The 15,762-nt window shown below is 41.8% G+C and overlaps 1 protein-coding gene across 1 annotated transcript in view; it reads right to left on the bottom strand.

Moving 5' to 3' along the window:
- Positions 1-15,705, bottom strand: part of PECR (peroxisomal trans-2-enoyl-CoA reductase) — a 41,390-nt gene extending 25,685 nt beyond the window's left edge. The window contains exons 1-3 of the mRNA XM_010362324.2: positions 15,501-15,705; positions 1,090-1,223; positions 23-188 (exon numbers count right to left, since the gene is read on the bottom strand). Coding sequence (XP_010360626.2) covers positions 23-188; positions 1,090-1,223; positions 15,501-15,681 — 481 coding nt within the window. The 5' untranslated portion in view covers positions 15,682-15,705. The remainder of the gene's footprint in view (positions 1-22; positions 189-1,089; positions 1,224-15,500) is intronic.
- Between the last annotated feature and the right edge of the window lie 57 nt (positions 15,706-15,762).

The following is a 15,762-nucleotide window of genomic DNA, read 5'->3' as shown; positions in this document are numbered from 1 at the left end:
TGTGGATACTGATGGTACTTGCCTGCTTTGCACATGTAGAAGGTACCCGTCAGGTTGGTCTCAAGCACGGCGTGCCATCCCTTAGAACTGATGTGTTCAGCAGGAGAAAGAAACTGGCCTCCTCCATTGTTCACCAAGAAATTGATCTTACCAAAAGTATCTAAGGTAGATTTGACCAAATTATTCACCTAAAGAAGAACATTGGAAGTTACTAAAAGTAAAAGTTTACTAGCCTAACCTGCTACCTCACCTGACTGTTTGCTCTAGACAGAGTCTGCAATCTCTCACAGTCACTCCAAGTACCACAATGAATGAACATGCAGCAATGAATAACCCTAAAAATCCTACACCAATGAGTAATGTACCAGCACCCAATACCCACACATCACAAAGCTAAAACTGTAATTTTGATGACAAGATAGATCCAAGGGCCTGGAACCCTCTTGAGTAGGGCAGGCCTCTGTCATATGTTAATTTGTAAGCTACCAACCCAGAATAAACACTGATGAAATCAGATTAAAATGAACATTAAAAAATGACTCAAGGGGCCAGGCATGGTGGCTCACGCCTGTAATCCTAACACTTTGGGAGGCCGAGGTAGGCAGATCACCTGAGGTCAGGAGTTTAAGACCAGTCTGGCCAACATGGTGAAACCTGTCTTTATGAAAAATACAAAAATTAGCTGGGCATGGTGGCATGCACCTATAGTCCCAGCTACTCAGGAGGCTGAGGCAGGAGAATTGCTTGAACCCGGGAGGTGTAGGTTGCAGTGAGACGATATCGCACCACTGCACTCCAGCCTGGGCAACAGAGGAAGACTTTATCTCAAAAAAAAAAAAAGATAAAAAATGACTTAAAGGGCAAAAGGCCATCTCTACCTGAGACCACACTCTTGCCTCCCTTCCTCTCCTTCTCCAGTAGTCACTGGCTCAGTAAATCATTAACATGAGAATCTTCTTCACAGCCTCTGCTTCTAGTGAGCCTCATCTAAGACAGCTACAATAGGAGAACCTGAAGCACAGCCAGGTTTAAGAACCACTACTGCAAATTACAGTGAATGAATAAACGATACAGATAGATCTCCATTACCTCCTCTTCATTCCGGATGTTGCATTGTACGGGAATGACTCGTGCCTGGTTTGTGGGATGTAGGTTGGCCTTCAGTTCATCTGCCGCAGAATTCAATCTCTCCAACTTACGGGATGCAATGACCACATTACTCCCTGAGGAGAAACAGCCAGAGAACAAGTAAATATGCCTTCATGAGATGCAGTGAACACATTACACCTTGAGAAGTAAATAGCCAGGAAACAAATAAATATGCCTTCACGAGTTGTCCAAATTCCAACAATAATAATATTTAAAAAAAATCATGTCTTCCATTTTTTGAAGTATTTTTTATTTTAGAGTCAAGGTCTCACCCTGTTGCTCAGGCTGGAGTGCCGTGGCTCGATCATAGCTCACTGTAACCTTGAACTTCTCCCAGGCTAAAGCAATCCTCCCACCTGGCCTCCCAAAGTTCTGGGACTACAGGCACAAGTCACTGCACCTGGCCATGTGTGTTCCCATGTCTTAAAAAAAGCTGAATTAAGACTTCTGCTTCTGAACAAGATGGAATAATAGAAACTGAATTTGCCCTCCATCCTGAAATAACTAAAATATTGGACAAAATATATGAAACGATGGTTTTCTGGCACTGGACATCAAGTAGCACCGGATGGTCATCTCTGGGAGAGTGAAAACAAACATGAGCCCTTGGATTTCCCCAGCTTGCTGCCTGGAGAGAGGTTCTAGACTGCAGCAAGGGAGGGGAACACATTCAGAGACCAAAGTCTCCCTGGTGGAAGAGATGAAGTTAGGAGTCTAGGGAGCCAAGGCAGTGAGATTGCCCAGGGGATAGGGAGAAAAGATATACAGAGAGAGAGAACTCCAGAGATCTAAGGCAGTGAGATTGCCCAGGGGATAGGGAGAAAAGATACACAGAGAGAACTCCAGAGATCTAAGGCAGTGAGATTGCCCAGGGGATAGGGAGAAAAGATACACAGAGAGAGAGAACTCCAGAGATCTAAGGCAGTGAGATTGCCCAGGGGATAGGGAGAAAAGATATACAGAGAGAGAGAACTCCAGAGATCTGCAGAGTCTCTCTTGAACCTTCACCTGAGTACCGATCGATGCTTGGGAATAAATCAAAGAGGAAAGAACCACCAAAAATGGGCAGGGAGATCAAACCCTGGCATTCACACAGCACTGGGAACTGTTAAGTGTGCCCAGCAGAAGAAAACCTTTCACAGGGCATTCTGTAAAATACGCAGAAGCAGATGGCTTCCACAGTGAGGCAAAATTCACCATAAACTAAAGGCTGCTCAGATCAAGCCTCTTTTAAAGTATTAAATTGTTTTCAAGTGACCTAACTGTATCCCAGAACAAAGCTCAAGAGTATATGTATGTGTATATATACACACGTATATTTATTTTACATATACATTTTTATATATATACATATATGTATATATACATACATATATACACATATATAATATATATATATATTTTTTGATACGGAGTCTCGCTCTGTCGTCAGGCTGGGATGCAGTGGCACAACTTCAGCTCACTGCAATCTTCGCCTCCCGGGTTCAAGTAATTCTCCTGCCGCAGCATCCCAAGTAGCTGCGACTACAGGCATGCACCACCAGGCCCAGCTAATTTTTGTATTTTTAGTAGAGATGGGGTTTCACCATGTTGGCCAGGATGGTCTCAGTCTCTTGCGCCTAATAATATTTATAAGAATATAAAAATAACCAACATGCACCAAGGTCAATTTAGTATCTGGCATCCAACAAAAAAACTACCAGGCATGCCAAGGAATAGGAAAATAACAGCACATAATGAGGAGAAAAGTCAATTAATAAAAACAGACCCAGGCCGGATGCTGGCTCACACCTATAATCGTAATCCCAGCACTTGGGAGGCTGAGACGGGCTGATCATGAGGTCAGGAGTTTGAGAACAGCCTGACCCAACATGGTGAAACCCTGTCTCTACTAAAAATACAAAAAGTAGCCAGGCATGGTGGTGCGCGCCTGTAATCCCAGCTACTCAGGAGTCTGAAGCAGGAGAATTTCTTGAACCTGGGAGGCAGAGGTTGCAGTGAGCTGAGATCACCCCACTGCCCTCCAGCCTGGGCAACAGAGCAAGACCCTGTATGAAAAAAAAAAAAAAAAAAACAGAACCGGAACCGGAAAGGACACTGATGATATAATTAAATAGATCAGTGATGAAGAGAAAAATCTTAAAAGCAGCCAGAGAAAAACAACGCATTAAATATAGAACAAGAAAGATAAAGACTTCTTTCAGAAACAATGCAAGCCAGAAGACAGTGAAACATCTTTACGGTACTAAAAGCAATGAAAAAGATGGTGAACTTAGAAATCTTGACCCAGTGAAAATATCTCTCAAAAATGATGGCAAAATAAAGACTTTTTCACCCATATGAAAGCTGGAAGAATTCATCAAGGTGTTCTGCACTACAAAAAAGATAAAAGGAAGTCCTTCAAGTAGAAGGAAAATGATGCCAGATAAAAATCTAAAAATAAACAGAAAAAGAAAGAGAACTAAAAACGGTTCGTTTGTGTGTTTGTTTTTGAGACAGGGTCTTACTCTGTTGCCTAGGCTGGAGTGCAGTGGTGATCTTGGCACACTGCAGCCTTGACCTTCTGGGCTCCACTGATCCTCCTACCCCAGCCTCCCGAGTGGCTGGGACCACAGACATAAACCACCATACCCGGCCAATTTTTTTTTTTTCTTTTTTTTTAAGTAGAGATGAGGTCTATGTTGCAGAAATAGTAATTATGTGAGAAAATATAAAGATTTTTCTTCTTTCTATTCAGATCTCTTTAAAAGGTAGTGATAGTTCAAAGCAAAAATATTAATGTATTATAGGATTTATAACATACGTAGAAATAAAATGATTCCCTCCTTCTCCTTGAGAATAATAGCACAATGGCTAAGAAGGGTGAAATGGAAGTAGAGACAGTCCTTCCTTTGCTCTGCTCTAATATGCTCTGATTTCAGTTAGCTTAAAGACACCAGTCTCTCAACAACATGGTTCAAATTTCAATAACCACGGTATATTAACTCTAACTGCATAAAATGCAAACTTCACTGCTAGCTTTTCAACCCACAAATCATAAATAACAGATGCACATCAAAATCAGTGATTAATCAGTGATTAATCATGTCATTTCTTCCAACATCTATCAGTGAATGGCCACTGTGCATCTCTTCTTCAGTTCAGAAGAGCTCAGACAGCAAAGAATATAGCTGTGTCACCTCCTGGTTTTTCAACAAGAAACCCAAGTGACATTTTACAAAAACACATGATCTAAAGGAGGGACTGGTCAACAAACATGAAAAGTGAGACCAAGAAATGAAAATCTGTAACACTGGAAGCGAAATTAGAATTGCATATCAGGGGAATTATAAAAGGGGAATGCATGACACTGCCACCATTCTAGAAACTACAGAAAGCCAGAAGATCTTACTGAAGGCAAACTTAACATAATGAGGAAAGTACATGTGACAAAGAAGACGAAGATATCCCAAAGGAAGTGACACCCACAAAAAAATTCACATTAAAGAAACTTTTGGGGCTGGGCGTAGTGGTTCACTTCCGTAATGCCAGCACTTTGGGAGGCTGAGGTGGGCAGATCACAAGGTCAGGAGTTTAAGACCAGCCTGACCAACATGGCAAAACTCCGTCTCTACTGAAAATACAAAAATTAGCCAGGCATGGTGGCGGGTGCCTGTTAATCCCAGCTACTCAGGAGGCTGAGGCAGGAGAACTGCTTGAACCCGGGAGGCAGAGGTTGCAGTGAGCTGAGATTGTACCACTGCATGCCAGCCTGATGAGAAGAGCAAGACTCTGTCTCAAAAAAAAAAAAAGAAAGAAAGAAACTTTTGGAAATATTTCATGACATTGAAAGTATAAAAGATAAAATGTTGGAAGCTGATCCAAACATAGAAAGGAGTATGACAATTTAACAAGGTATAGGAAAAATGATTGCTCCATATCATAAGGTGTACAATGAGAAGGCAAGCACTAATCGAATGACTCGACACACTTTTCACATGAAAATAAAAGTTTAATTTTCAATACTGAGTTTTTAAATTGTTTATTTTTAATTGACAAATAACTGTATACATTAATGGGGTAAAACGTGATATTTTGATACATAAATATACTGTGGAATAATGAAATCAGGCTAATGTATCCATCACCTCTTATACTTATCATTTCTTTGAGGTAAGAACATTCAAAATCCACTATTTTCACTATTTTGAAATACATAATGCATCACAAACTATAGCCATCATGCTGTGCAATGGATCATCAGAACTTATTCCTCCTGTCTAAATGAAACTTTGTACTCTTTGACCGACATCTAGGAGACTGAAGGAAGATGAATGCAGAAATGAAAACTTAAAAGAAACTGTTTCAAAGGAAGGAGCCAGGGGAACAGAACTCCCTGCTTCTAGTGAGCAAAAATAGCAGCCTTGAGCGTCTACAGCCTTTTGTATTTATAGGGTAGAAAGAGCAGGGAGGAGGAGGAAACGATTGGTCAGCTGCTCAACTGATCACAGGTTCACATTATTGCTAACAAGCTTCAGATGTGCCTCATCACAAGAAACACTTGTGCCTGGGTCGTGACTATCTTCAGCATTCCTTCTGGTTGGCAGTTTGTCGGTTTGCCAACATTCTGCGTTTATGAGAACAGTTTGCTGTTTGCTTATATACCCTCCAGTGGTATACTGAGTTGATCAGGACCCTCACTCTTTCGGCCTGCAACATCTCTCCCTTTTTGTTTTTTGAATTGAGAAAGGCAATTGCAAAATGTGTAGCCTTGGTGGTTCATTCCGTCTTCACATTCAGCATGTACTGGGGGAAACCAGGCCCATGGTTGGGATCCATGGGTCCCTCTAGTCTCCTGTTATGTGGTCGCACACACCTTGAGGGCACCCACACAGTTTGTTCATCTCCTGCAAAAACACATACCCTCGTCCCCACGTTAGTAAATCAATGGAAACAGAAGCAAAGGCTTTTGTGGCTGTGGCCAGGAGGCATGCCGAAGCATCTGCTCCACAAGCTGTAACTCAGCTTCTGCCTCTTTGGTTAATTACCGTGGGGTAAAACTTCTCATTGATAAGGAGATGCAGGCTCTTTCTGATTAATAGAAGGCACAGGGAAAGCAAATTGAAGTTCATCCTTCTCGTGCAACAATATAGCAAAAAAAAAACCTTGGCCGGGTGCGGTGGCTCACACCTGTAATCCCAGCACTTCGGGAGGCCAGGGCGGGTGGATCATGAGGTCAGGAAATCGAGACCATCCTGGCTAACACAGTGAAACCCTGTCTCTACTAAATATACAAAAAAATTAGCCGGCAGGGTCGTGGGTGCCTGGAGTCCCAGCAACTCAGGAGGCTGAAGTAGGAGAATGGCGTGAACCCAGGAGGTGGAGCTTGCAGTGAGCCAAGATCATGCCACTGCACTGCAGCCTGGGCAACAAAGTAAGACTCCATCTCCAAAAAAAAAAAACAACAACAACAAAAATGATCCTTAACAACTTCAATTTGTACTGTACAGGTGGGTCCATTAAATGCTGTGGGTTGTGATAGAAAAATCTCTCTCCTAGTTGTACTTGCAAATCCTTGATTCCCTCACTTCTCCCTTAGTGGAGAAGTGTGCAACTTACAGGGAACAAGCCATAGTTGTACAATATACTCTCCTGGTTCAAAAACCCAAAGATCTTGTGACACTACGACTACCGGAATGTCTTCTTCACAATCAAAATCAGCAACTCCTCGGACTACAGTAATGCCTTGCAAGTGAAGATGACTTTTGCCAAAAAGTCTCTATTTAACTCTATCCCCATTTCTATTTATCCCTACTTATCTCTATTTGTCCCTGCAGGCCTCTTTAGGTCCCTTCAGGTCTCCGTTTGTCCCTGAAAGTCCCTGTTTGGGCGCCACTTTGACAACAATTTCTGAAGGTCATGAAATACTTGTACTTTTTCCCATTGACTATTTTTGCTTTGCATGGTTTCAGCTTGCATGATCATTGTTACAATGCTACAATGCCATGCAAAAGCAAAGACTACCTATGAACTGTTAAGTGGTTCTTTTACATATATATTTTAAAGATGAGGTCTCATTGTGTTGCCTAGGCTGGACTGCAGTGGTTTTTCAGTGTTAAATTCTATGTGAGGTGATACAGTTATAGACTGTTCTCACCCTAATACAGCATTTCACTGTATCATAATTACCTGTTAATTTAACAGTCTGCTCCACTCACTGTCATCTCCTGGAAGGTAGGGACCCTGTAATTGCTCTATTTGTTATGCTAACACACAGTCCAACATATACATGTGGAATAAATGAAGCTCATAATGGCACAGAGTACAAGGGCTCTCCATTTGGCCTGAACTATTTTAGTTGTATAAGATAAGCTAGCTACTGCATATTAAAATAAGGCATTTTATTTCTTATCTTTATAGATGTAGCGGTGACAAGTGCAGTTTTGTTACATGGATATATGTGTAGTGTGGGCTTTTAGTGTACCCATCACCTGAATAGTGGACACTGTACCCAACAGGTAATTTTTCAACCTTCACTCCCCTGCTTCTACCCTCCCACCTTTTAGAGTCCCCAATGTCTATTATTCCACTCTATATGTCCATGTGTACCCACTCTCTACCTCCCACTTATAAGTGAGAACATGCACCATTTGACCTTGTTTCTGAATTATTTCAGAAATAATTATTTCAATTATTATTAAGCCTCCAGTTCTATCCATGTTGCTGCAAAAGACAATATTTCATTCTTTTCATGGCTGAGTAGTATTCCATGGTATATATAACATATGTTCTTTATCCAATCATCCATTGATGGGACAGTTAGGTTGATTCCTTAACTTGCTATTGTGAATAGTGCTGTGATAAACATACTAGAGCAGGTGTCTTCTTCACATAGTGATTTATTTTCCTTTGTAGATACCCAGCAGTGGGTTTGCCAAATTGAATGGGAATTCTATTTTTAATTCTTTAAGAAATCTCTATACTGTTTTCCATAGAGCTTGTACAACGTAAGGCAATTTTAAAAACTATGTTTAAAGTTTAGGTTATAATTTAGTAAACTAAAAATGGTAACAATTTTTGGAAATTCTCGTGTGCAATCTGAGGGATTTATGAAGCAAAAATTGGAAAGATTCACCATGAGTTCTTTGTAAGCCTTGCCTAACTTTAAAATGGAATTTAATTTCTCTAAATATATAATGTTCAACAAAACAGAAGTTATATGGTTAGGAGAATGCTTACTCCTTTCTCCTTTTGTTTCCAGGAGGGCCCTCTTCTCCCAGGAGGAAAAGTAACTGAAACACAGTCACACACCCCATAACAATGTTTTGGTCAATGATAGACCACATATATGGCAGTGGCCCCATAAGATTAAAGTGGAAGTTAAACATTCTTATCATCCAGTGGTACTGTAGCCACTGTAATGTCATAGGTGCAATTACTTTATTTTTTTATAAATTTAGTTTAGCTTGTGTGTACAGTGTCTATAAATTCTGCAACAGTAAACAATAACGGCCTAGGCCTTCACATTCACTTATCACTCCCTCACTAACTCACCCTGAGCAACTTCCAGTCCCACAAGCTCCTATGTCCTATGCAGTGTTCTATACAGGTGTACCATTTTTTAATCTTTTATCCCATATTTTTCCTATATCTTTTGTATGTTTAGATATGTTTAGACACACAAATATTTACCTTTGTGTTACTATTTCCTACAGCATTCAGCACAGTAACATGCTGTACAGGTTTGTAGCCTAGAAGCAATAGGCTATACCATATAGCCCAGGTGTATAGTAGGCTATACCATCTAGGTTTGCCTACCTCTCTATGATGTTCACACTATGATGAAATCGCTTAAGGATGCATTTCTCAGAAGATTTCCCCTTTGTTAAGTGACACATGACTGTATATACTTCCAGACTAATCCAACCCTCAGTTAGGTTTCTGTCACTTAGAAGAAATAGCTGAGCTGATCAGTGAGATGGAAAGGAGAAATAAGCACCCCAGGACAAGCCACCACCTCCTTCACCCACTTCTTTCTCTGATATTTCTGCCTTCAACATGTGTATTTTTCATTCCATTTCCCAGAGTAGGGCATAGGCTCCACAGGGCAGGGATTAAAAACTTCACCTAGGCTGGGCGCGGTGGCTCACGCCTGTAATCCCAGCACTTTGGGAGGCCAAGGCCGGTGGATCGCTCATGTTCAGGACTTCAAGACCAGCCTGGGCATCATGGTGAAACCCCACCTCTACTAAAAATATAAAAACAAATTAGCTGAGCATGAAGGCACATGCCTGTAATCCCAGCTATTCAGGAGACTAAGCCACGAGAATTGCTTGAACCTGGGGGCGGAGGTTGTAGTGAGCCAAGACTGTGCCACTGCACTGCAGCCTGGGTGACAGAGTGAGACTGTGTCAGAGAGAAAGAGAGAAAGAGAGGGAGAGGGAGAGAGAAAGCAAACAAGAACACTAAGGTGATTAATGCCTAACTTTGTCCAAGACCTCAAATAAAAAATATGGTGAGACTATAAATAGGATGATTCACATGGATTATCTAAATAGAAGTTTACTAAATTATCACTTGTTACTATCTGAAACCTCAAGACTTCAGGACGGTTGTCCACTACAAGTAAAGATGCACTGAAATACAACTTTACAAGTCCATTTACTTTCACTGGTAGAACTTCCATCATAGACAAACTTAAACTAGGGTGCAAACGTATTACAGGGAAAAACAATGCAATGCTGGGTAAAATAAAAACCTAAATGTCCATTCAGGAAATGGTTAAATAAGTTATTACAGATCCACACAATGGAATACTATGCAGCTTTAAAATGAATGAGATATGACTACAGTACTACCATCGAAAAACACAAGATATGAGCCAGGCATGGTGACTCATGTCTGTAATCCCAGCACTTTGGGAGACTAAGGCTGGAGAATCGCTTGTGGCCAGGAGTTCAAGACCATCCTGGGTGAGACCTTGTCTCTAAAAAAAATGTGTTAATTAGCCAAACATTGTGGTACATGCCTATAGTTTAGACACTTGGGAGGTTGAGGCAGGAGAATCATTTGAGACAGTAGTTCGAGGCTGCAGTGAGTTATGATGGCACCAGTGTACTCTAGCCTGGGTGACAGAGCAAGATCCTGTCTCTAAAAAAACAAAGAAAAAACAAGATATTTTAAGTATATATATAAATATATATATACACACACACACACATATATATATAAAATGATTACAGAGCAGGAATACTGTGATCCCAATTTTGTAAAAAACAAATATATATACGTGTGTATACATGTGCAATTAAATTAATAGAAAATCACCAGGAAGGGAATTTAGAAAAAGGGCAGAATGGGTAAAGCTCATTTTTTCTTTTATACACTTCTATACTATTTTTATTGGAAACCTCTTATGTTACCTTATAATAAACTAGAAAAATATTATATATAATCCTGACCTTTCATGCTAAATCATTTGAATAAACTTTCTGTTTATATGTAGCTAGAGAGATCCTGGAAGCACAACTGACCTGGTTAGAACAGGTATAGAAGGCCAGGCGCGGTGGCTCACGCCTGTAATCCCTGCACTTTGGGGGGCCGAGGCAGGCGGATCACGAGGTCAGAAGATTGAGACCATCCTTGCTAACACGGTGAAACCCCATCTCTACTAAAAATACAAAAAATTAGCTGGGCGTGGTGGTGGGCGCCTGTAGTGCCAGCTACTCAGGAGGCTGAGGCAGGAGAATGGCATGAGCCCGGGAGGTGGAGCTTGCAGTGAGCCGAGATCACGCCACTGCACTCGAGCCTGGGCAACAGAGCGAGACTCCACCATCTCAAAAAAAAAAAAAAAAAAATAGGTATAGAAGTAGCTTGTGGATAAGGAGTTCTTTCAACATCAGAGGCCTGTAGCCCCATTATGCTGCGTTCCTGCTTAGGCTGATACTGATCCTTTTCCATCTTCAACTCAGAATACTACATTTATTCAGCAACTTCTTGGTCCCTGGTGTTGGTAACAGGCTAGTTAGACTAGACTAGAGCAAGAAAAAATGCTGTCTTGGCTCATAATTTCCACCTGCATTTCCTAACTGCATTTTATCTACTATACCTAATTTATGTTCTACTGTAGTAACAGAAAGTGAATGATTAACTTGAAGATAAAAAAAAAAATCTGATACGAATTCAACTTGATGATCTTAGGTTTTTCTTGACGAAATCAGGTTTCTCTCTGCCTAACAGTACAAAGGAGATCCAATTCTGCCTACAATATCCTGCTTTTGTGAGCTAAAGCTTTCTGTATCCTCTCAGCAAAAGGAAAAGTCAAAATCCTGTGGAAGTGAAAGACAATACAGTCATCATCGTTTTAAAAACCATGTCTCAGAGTTCATGCAAAAAAAAAATGTAATTCACACCGAAAAAACAAAACCAGAAACAAAAAACAGTGGCCTTCTGACTAGAAAGAAAACTGGAGGCGAGGCGTGAGGGCTCCATGCCTATAATTCTAGCACTTAGGGAGGCTGGGGTGGGTAGATCACTACAGGTCTGGAGTTCGAGACCAGCCTGGCCAACACGCCAAAACCCCGTCTCTGGTAAAAATATAAAAATTAGCCAGGCGTGGTGGCACATGCTTGTAGTCCCAGCTACTTAGGAGGCTGAGACATGAGAATCGCTTGAACTCGGAAGGCAGAGGTTGCAATGAGCCGAGATCATGCCACTGCAGTCTGGCCTGGGTGACAGAGTGAGATTCCGTCTCAAAAAAAAAAAAAAAAAAAATTGGCTAACATTTTCTTTTTTGCTCAATTTGGGTTTTTATAACAATGTTGTGGAAATAGCCATTAATTCTTGCATTAAAAAAATAAAGAGGAAAAAGTCATTATAAAAAATGATTTTTGTGGCCAGGCGTGGTAGCCCCCAGCATTTTGGGAGGTCGAGGGGGATGGATCACAAGGTCAGGAGTTCAAGACCAGCCTGGCCAATATGGTGAAACCCCGTCTCTATTTTTTTTTTTTTTTTTGAGACGAAGTCTCACTCTGTCGCCCAGGCTGGAGTGCAGTGGCGCGATCTCGGCTCACTGCAAGCTCTGCCTCCCGGGTTCACGCCATTCTCCTGCCTCAGCCTCCCGAGTAGCTGGCACTACAGGCGCCCGCCACCTCGCCCAGCTAGTTTTTTTGTATTTTTTAGTAGAGATGGGGGTTTCACCGTGTCAGCCAGGATGGTCTTGATCTCCTGACCTCGTGATCCGCCCGTCTCGGCCTCCCAAAGTGCTGGGATTACAGGCTTGAGCCACTGCGCCCGGCCAACCCCATCTCTATTAAAAATACTACTCAGGAGGCTGAGGCAGAGAATTGCTTGAACCCGGGAGGCGGAGGTTGCTGTGAGCCAAGATTGTGCCACTGCACACCAGCCTGGGCGACAGAGCGAGACTCCATCTCAAAAAATATATACATATGTTATATATAATATTATATTATATTATATTCCTTCACTGAAGGAAATCCATTTCCAATACAACAAAATAATTGTCTATATATAATTTTAAGTATATGATTTTTTTTCTCAAAAGACACTCCATCGCTTTTATCAGAATCTCAGAGAGATCCATGTCTTCCAAAAGACTAAAAGACCATTGTCCTAATGTTTTAGTTTGTGGTAAGAAAAATACAGTTTATCACCTTATTCCAGGGGTGTAGTTTTTGGCCAGTGCACAGTTATGCAACAGGATGAAAGTTCAAATAGCACACTTATGCAACAGGATGAAAGTTCAAATACATAAAATCCCACTGAAAGTCCTTCAAGGTGAACTAGGGTCCTATGCATCTGCTGAGAAGCCTAGTAGCTGACCTTTGCATGAATTGATAACTGATTCTGATTTTCTAACAGATTTTCCTAAAAAAGGAGAGAGTTTGGTGTTGAGAATAAACTGTGCAGTAATGGTGATGAGGTTATATCATGGCCTCACTAGGATATGTTTTTGCTTTTTTTTTTTAACTAAAAATATACATGTTTTCTTTTTCAGTTCATACTATGCCAGATGTTGGAAACAGTGGTAACCAAAGATAATTTAGAGGTTCATTAAAAAATATTTAAAAAGACGAAGACAATTTTAATTACTCATAATTAACATTATTTTCAGAAAAATAGCTAAAAATATTATAAACTTCCTTCTGGTCTATTTTTGCATGTATAATACTTTTTTTTTTTTTTTTGAGACGGAGTATTGCTCTGTCACTCAGGCTGGAGTGCAGTGGCGCGATCTTGGCTCACTGCAACCTCTGCCTCCTGGGTTCAAGTGATTCTCCTGCCTCAGACTCCTGAGTAGCTGGGATTACAGGCACATGAAACCCTGTCTCACCATGTTTGCCCAGGCTGGTCTCGAACTCTTGACCTCATGCTCCACCCGCCTCGGCCTCCCAAAGTGCTGGGATTACAGGCGTGAGCTACTGCGCCCAGCCCTGCATGTATATTTTTTATTAAAAGCAAAACTGGGCCAGGCACGGTGGCTCATGCCTGTAATCCCAGCACTCTGGGAGGCCAATGCGGGCAGATCACCTGAGGTTGGGAGTTCGACACCAGCCTGACCAACATATACAAACCCTGTCTCTACTAAAAATACAGAATTAGCCAGGCGAGGTGGGGCATGCCTGTAATCCCAACTACTCGGCGGGCTGAGGCAGGAGAATCACTTGAACCAAGAAGGGGTAGGTTGCGGTGAGCCGAGATGGCACCATTGCACTCCAGCCTGGGCAACAAGAGTGAAACTCCATCTCAAAACAAAACAAAACAAAAAAAGTAAAATTGGAATGCTATTAGGTTTAGAATTCTACTTTTCCCAATAATATGGTATGCATTTATCCAAATAAGTCTTCAATAGCAAGATATTTATTTCTTTATTTATTGAGATGGAATCTCACTCTGTTGCCCAGGCGGGACTGCAGTGGCTTGACATCAGCTCCCTGCAACCTCTGCCTCCTAGGTTCAAGTGATTCTTGTGCCTCAGCCTCCCAGGTAGCTGGGACTACAGGTGTGCACCACCATGCCTCGCTAATTTTTGTATTTTTAGTAGAGATGGAGTTTCACCATGTTGGCCAGGCTGGTCTCGAACTCCTGACCTCAGGTTATCTGCCCGCCTCAGCCCCCCAAAGTGCTGGAATTACAGGCATGAGCCACCTCGCCAGGACAAATAGCAAGATATTTAAATGGAAGCATTATATTTCATTGTAATTGATTTAACTATTTCCCTCATATTGGATTTTTAGGTAATTTCCATTTTTTCACTACTCAAGACTACATCCTTGCATGAAAATCTTTGCTTGACTCTGTTTCTTTAAATTCCTGAGAAAGGAATTACTGTCATAGAGCATAAACATTGTGAAGGTTTTTGGATCTTTTTTTCCAAATTGCCCTCCAGAAATTTTGTAATAATTTACATTCCTGCCTTCTCATTCCTGCATCAACACTTCAATTTTTCCCAATATTTCAAAATTTTGTTAGAAAAATGAAATCTTACTGTTTTATATTTTATTACCAATAAAGTTGATTATTTTTTCATATGCTTCTTGCCTGTCTGTAGTTCTTTTGGAACACTTAGTCCATACCATTAGTCTAATTTTTCTATCAGTGTGTTGGATTTTTTCTTTGCCGAGTCCAGTGGCTCAGCCTGTAATCCCAACACTTTGGAAGTCAGAGGCAAGGCAGGAGGATCCCTTGAACCCACCAGCGTGGGCAACAGAGTGAGGCCCTATCTCAAAACCAACAAACAATTTATCGATGTTGTAAATATTTTTCTTCATATGCCCTTAAACTTTATACATTTTTTTAACTCAATGAGGATTTACACCTTCATACAGGCAGACTGATTTATGTTCCCCTTTGTGGTTTATTCCCTCACTTATGTGTTTACAAAGGCCTTCCTTCACCCAAGTTAAGGTAAATATTCAGCATATTTCCTTGCTGTGGTTAAGAGATGTGAGAAGATACTATGAGAGACTCTCAGTATGCTTACAATTTTTTCCAGTTAAATGAAGTCTTCCCACGTTTCCTAATCACTCACATTAAGCATATAGAATGGATGAATTTTAAATCTGAATATAAAACTAATTGCACAGCATGTGTCACTGCTCTTCTTATTGCCTATCTCGGGCAGTCTCTTTGGCCTGAGTGGTCCCTTTAGTTTTTAACCAGTGGCTCCATAATTCCTTAGGAAGAGCTGCTCTCTTTCGTCTCCATGGTGGTCGTAATTTCGCCCACACCTGCCCCCGCTTTGCTCTACAGCTCCACACTCCCCCAGCCCCGCCGAGAGCCCCTGGCTCCCGATTTCAGGTTACCCCAGGACACCCCAGCCATGTCTGTGCACCAGCGGCCCGCTCACGTACCCAGCTCCAAGAGCTCCTTCACAATGGCCTTTCCGATGCCCGTGGCCCCGCCGGTGACGATGGCCACTTGGCCCTGCAGCAAACCAGGCGCCAGGCAGCTCTTGCCCTTAGCCCAGGAGGCCATCTTTGCAGCGGCGTGCCAGAGCAGCTGAGCCGGGCGCCTGCTGGTTCTCAGAGCCATTCGAGGCGGGCGGGAGGGCAGGCCAGAGCCCGAGCCCACGTGACCGCCAGGACCCCGCTCCCGCCCCGGCCCGGCCCGGCC

This window comes from Rhinopithecus roxellana, chromosome 14 (assembly GCF_007565055.1).
Source record: "Rhinopithecus roxellana isolate Shanxi Qingling chromosome 14, ASM756505v1, whole genome shotgun sequence".
Lineage (NCBI taxonomy): Eukaryota > Metazoa > Chordata > Mammalia > Primates > Cercopithecidae > Rhinopithecus > Rhinopithecus roxellana.
Note: the sequence above shows the minus strand (reverse complement) of the source record. Positions and strands in the feature narration are given on the sequence as shown.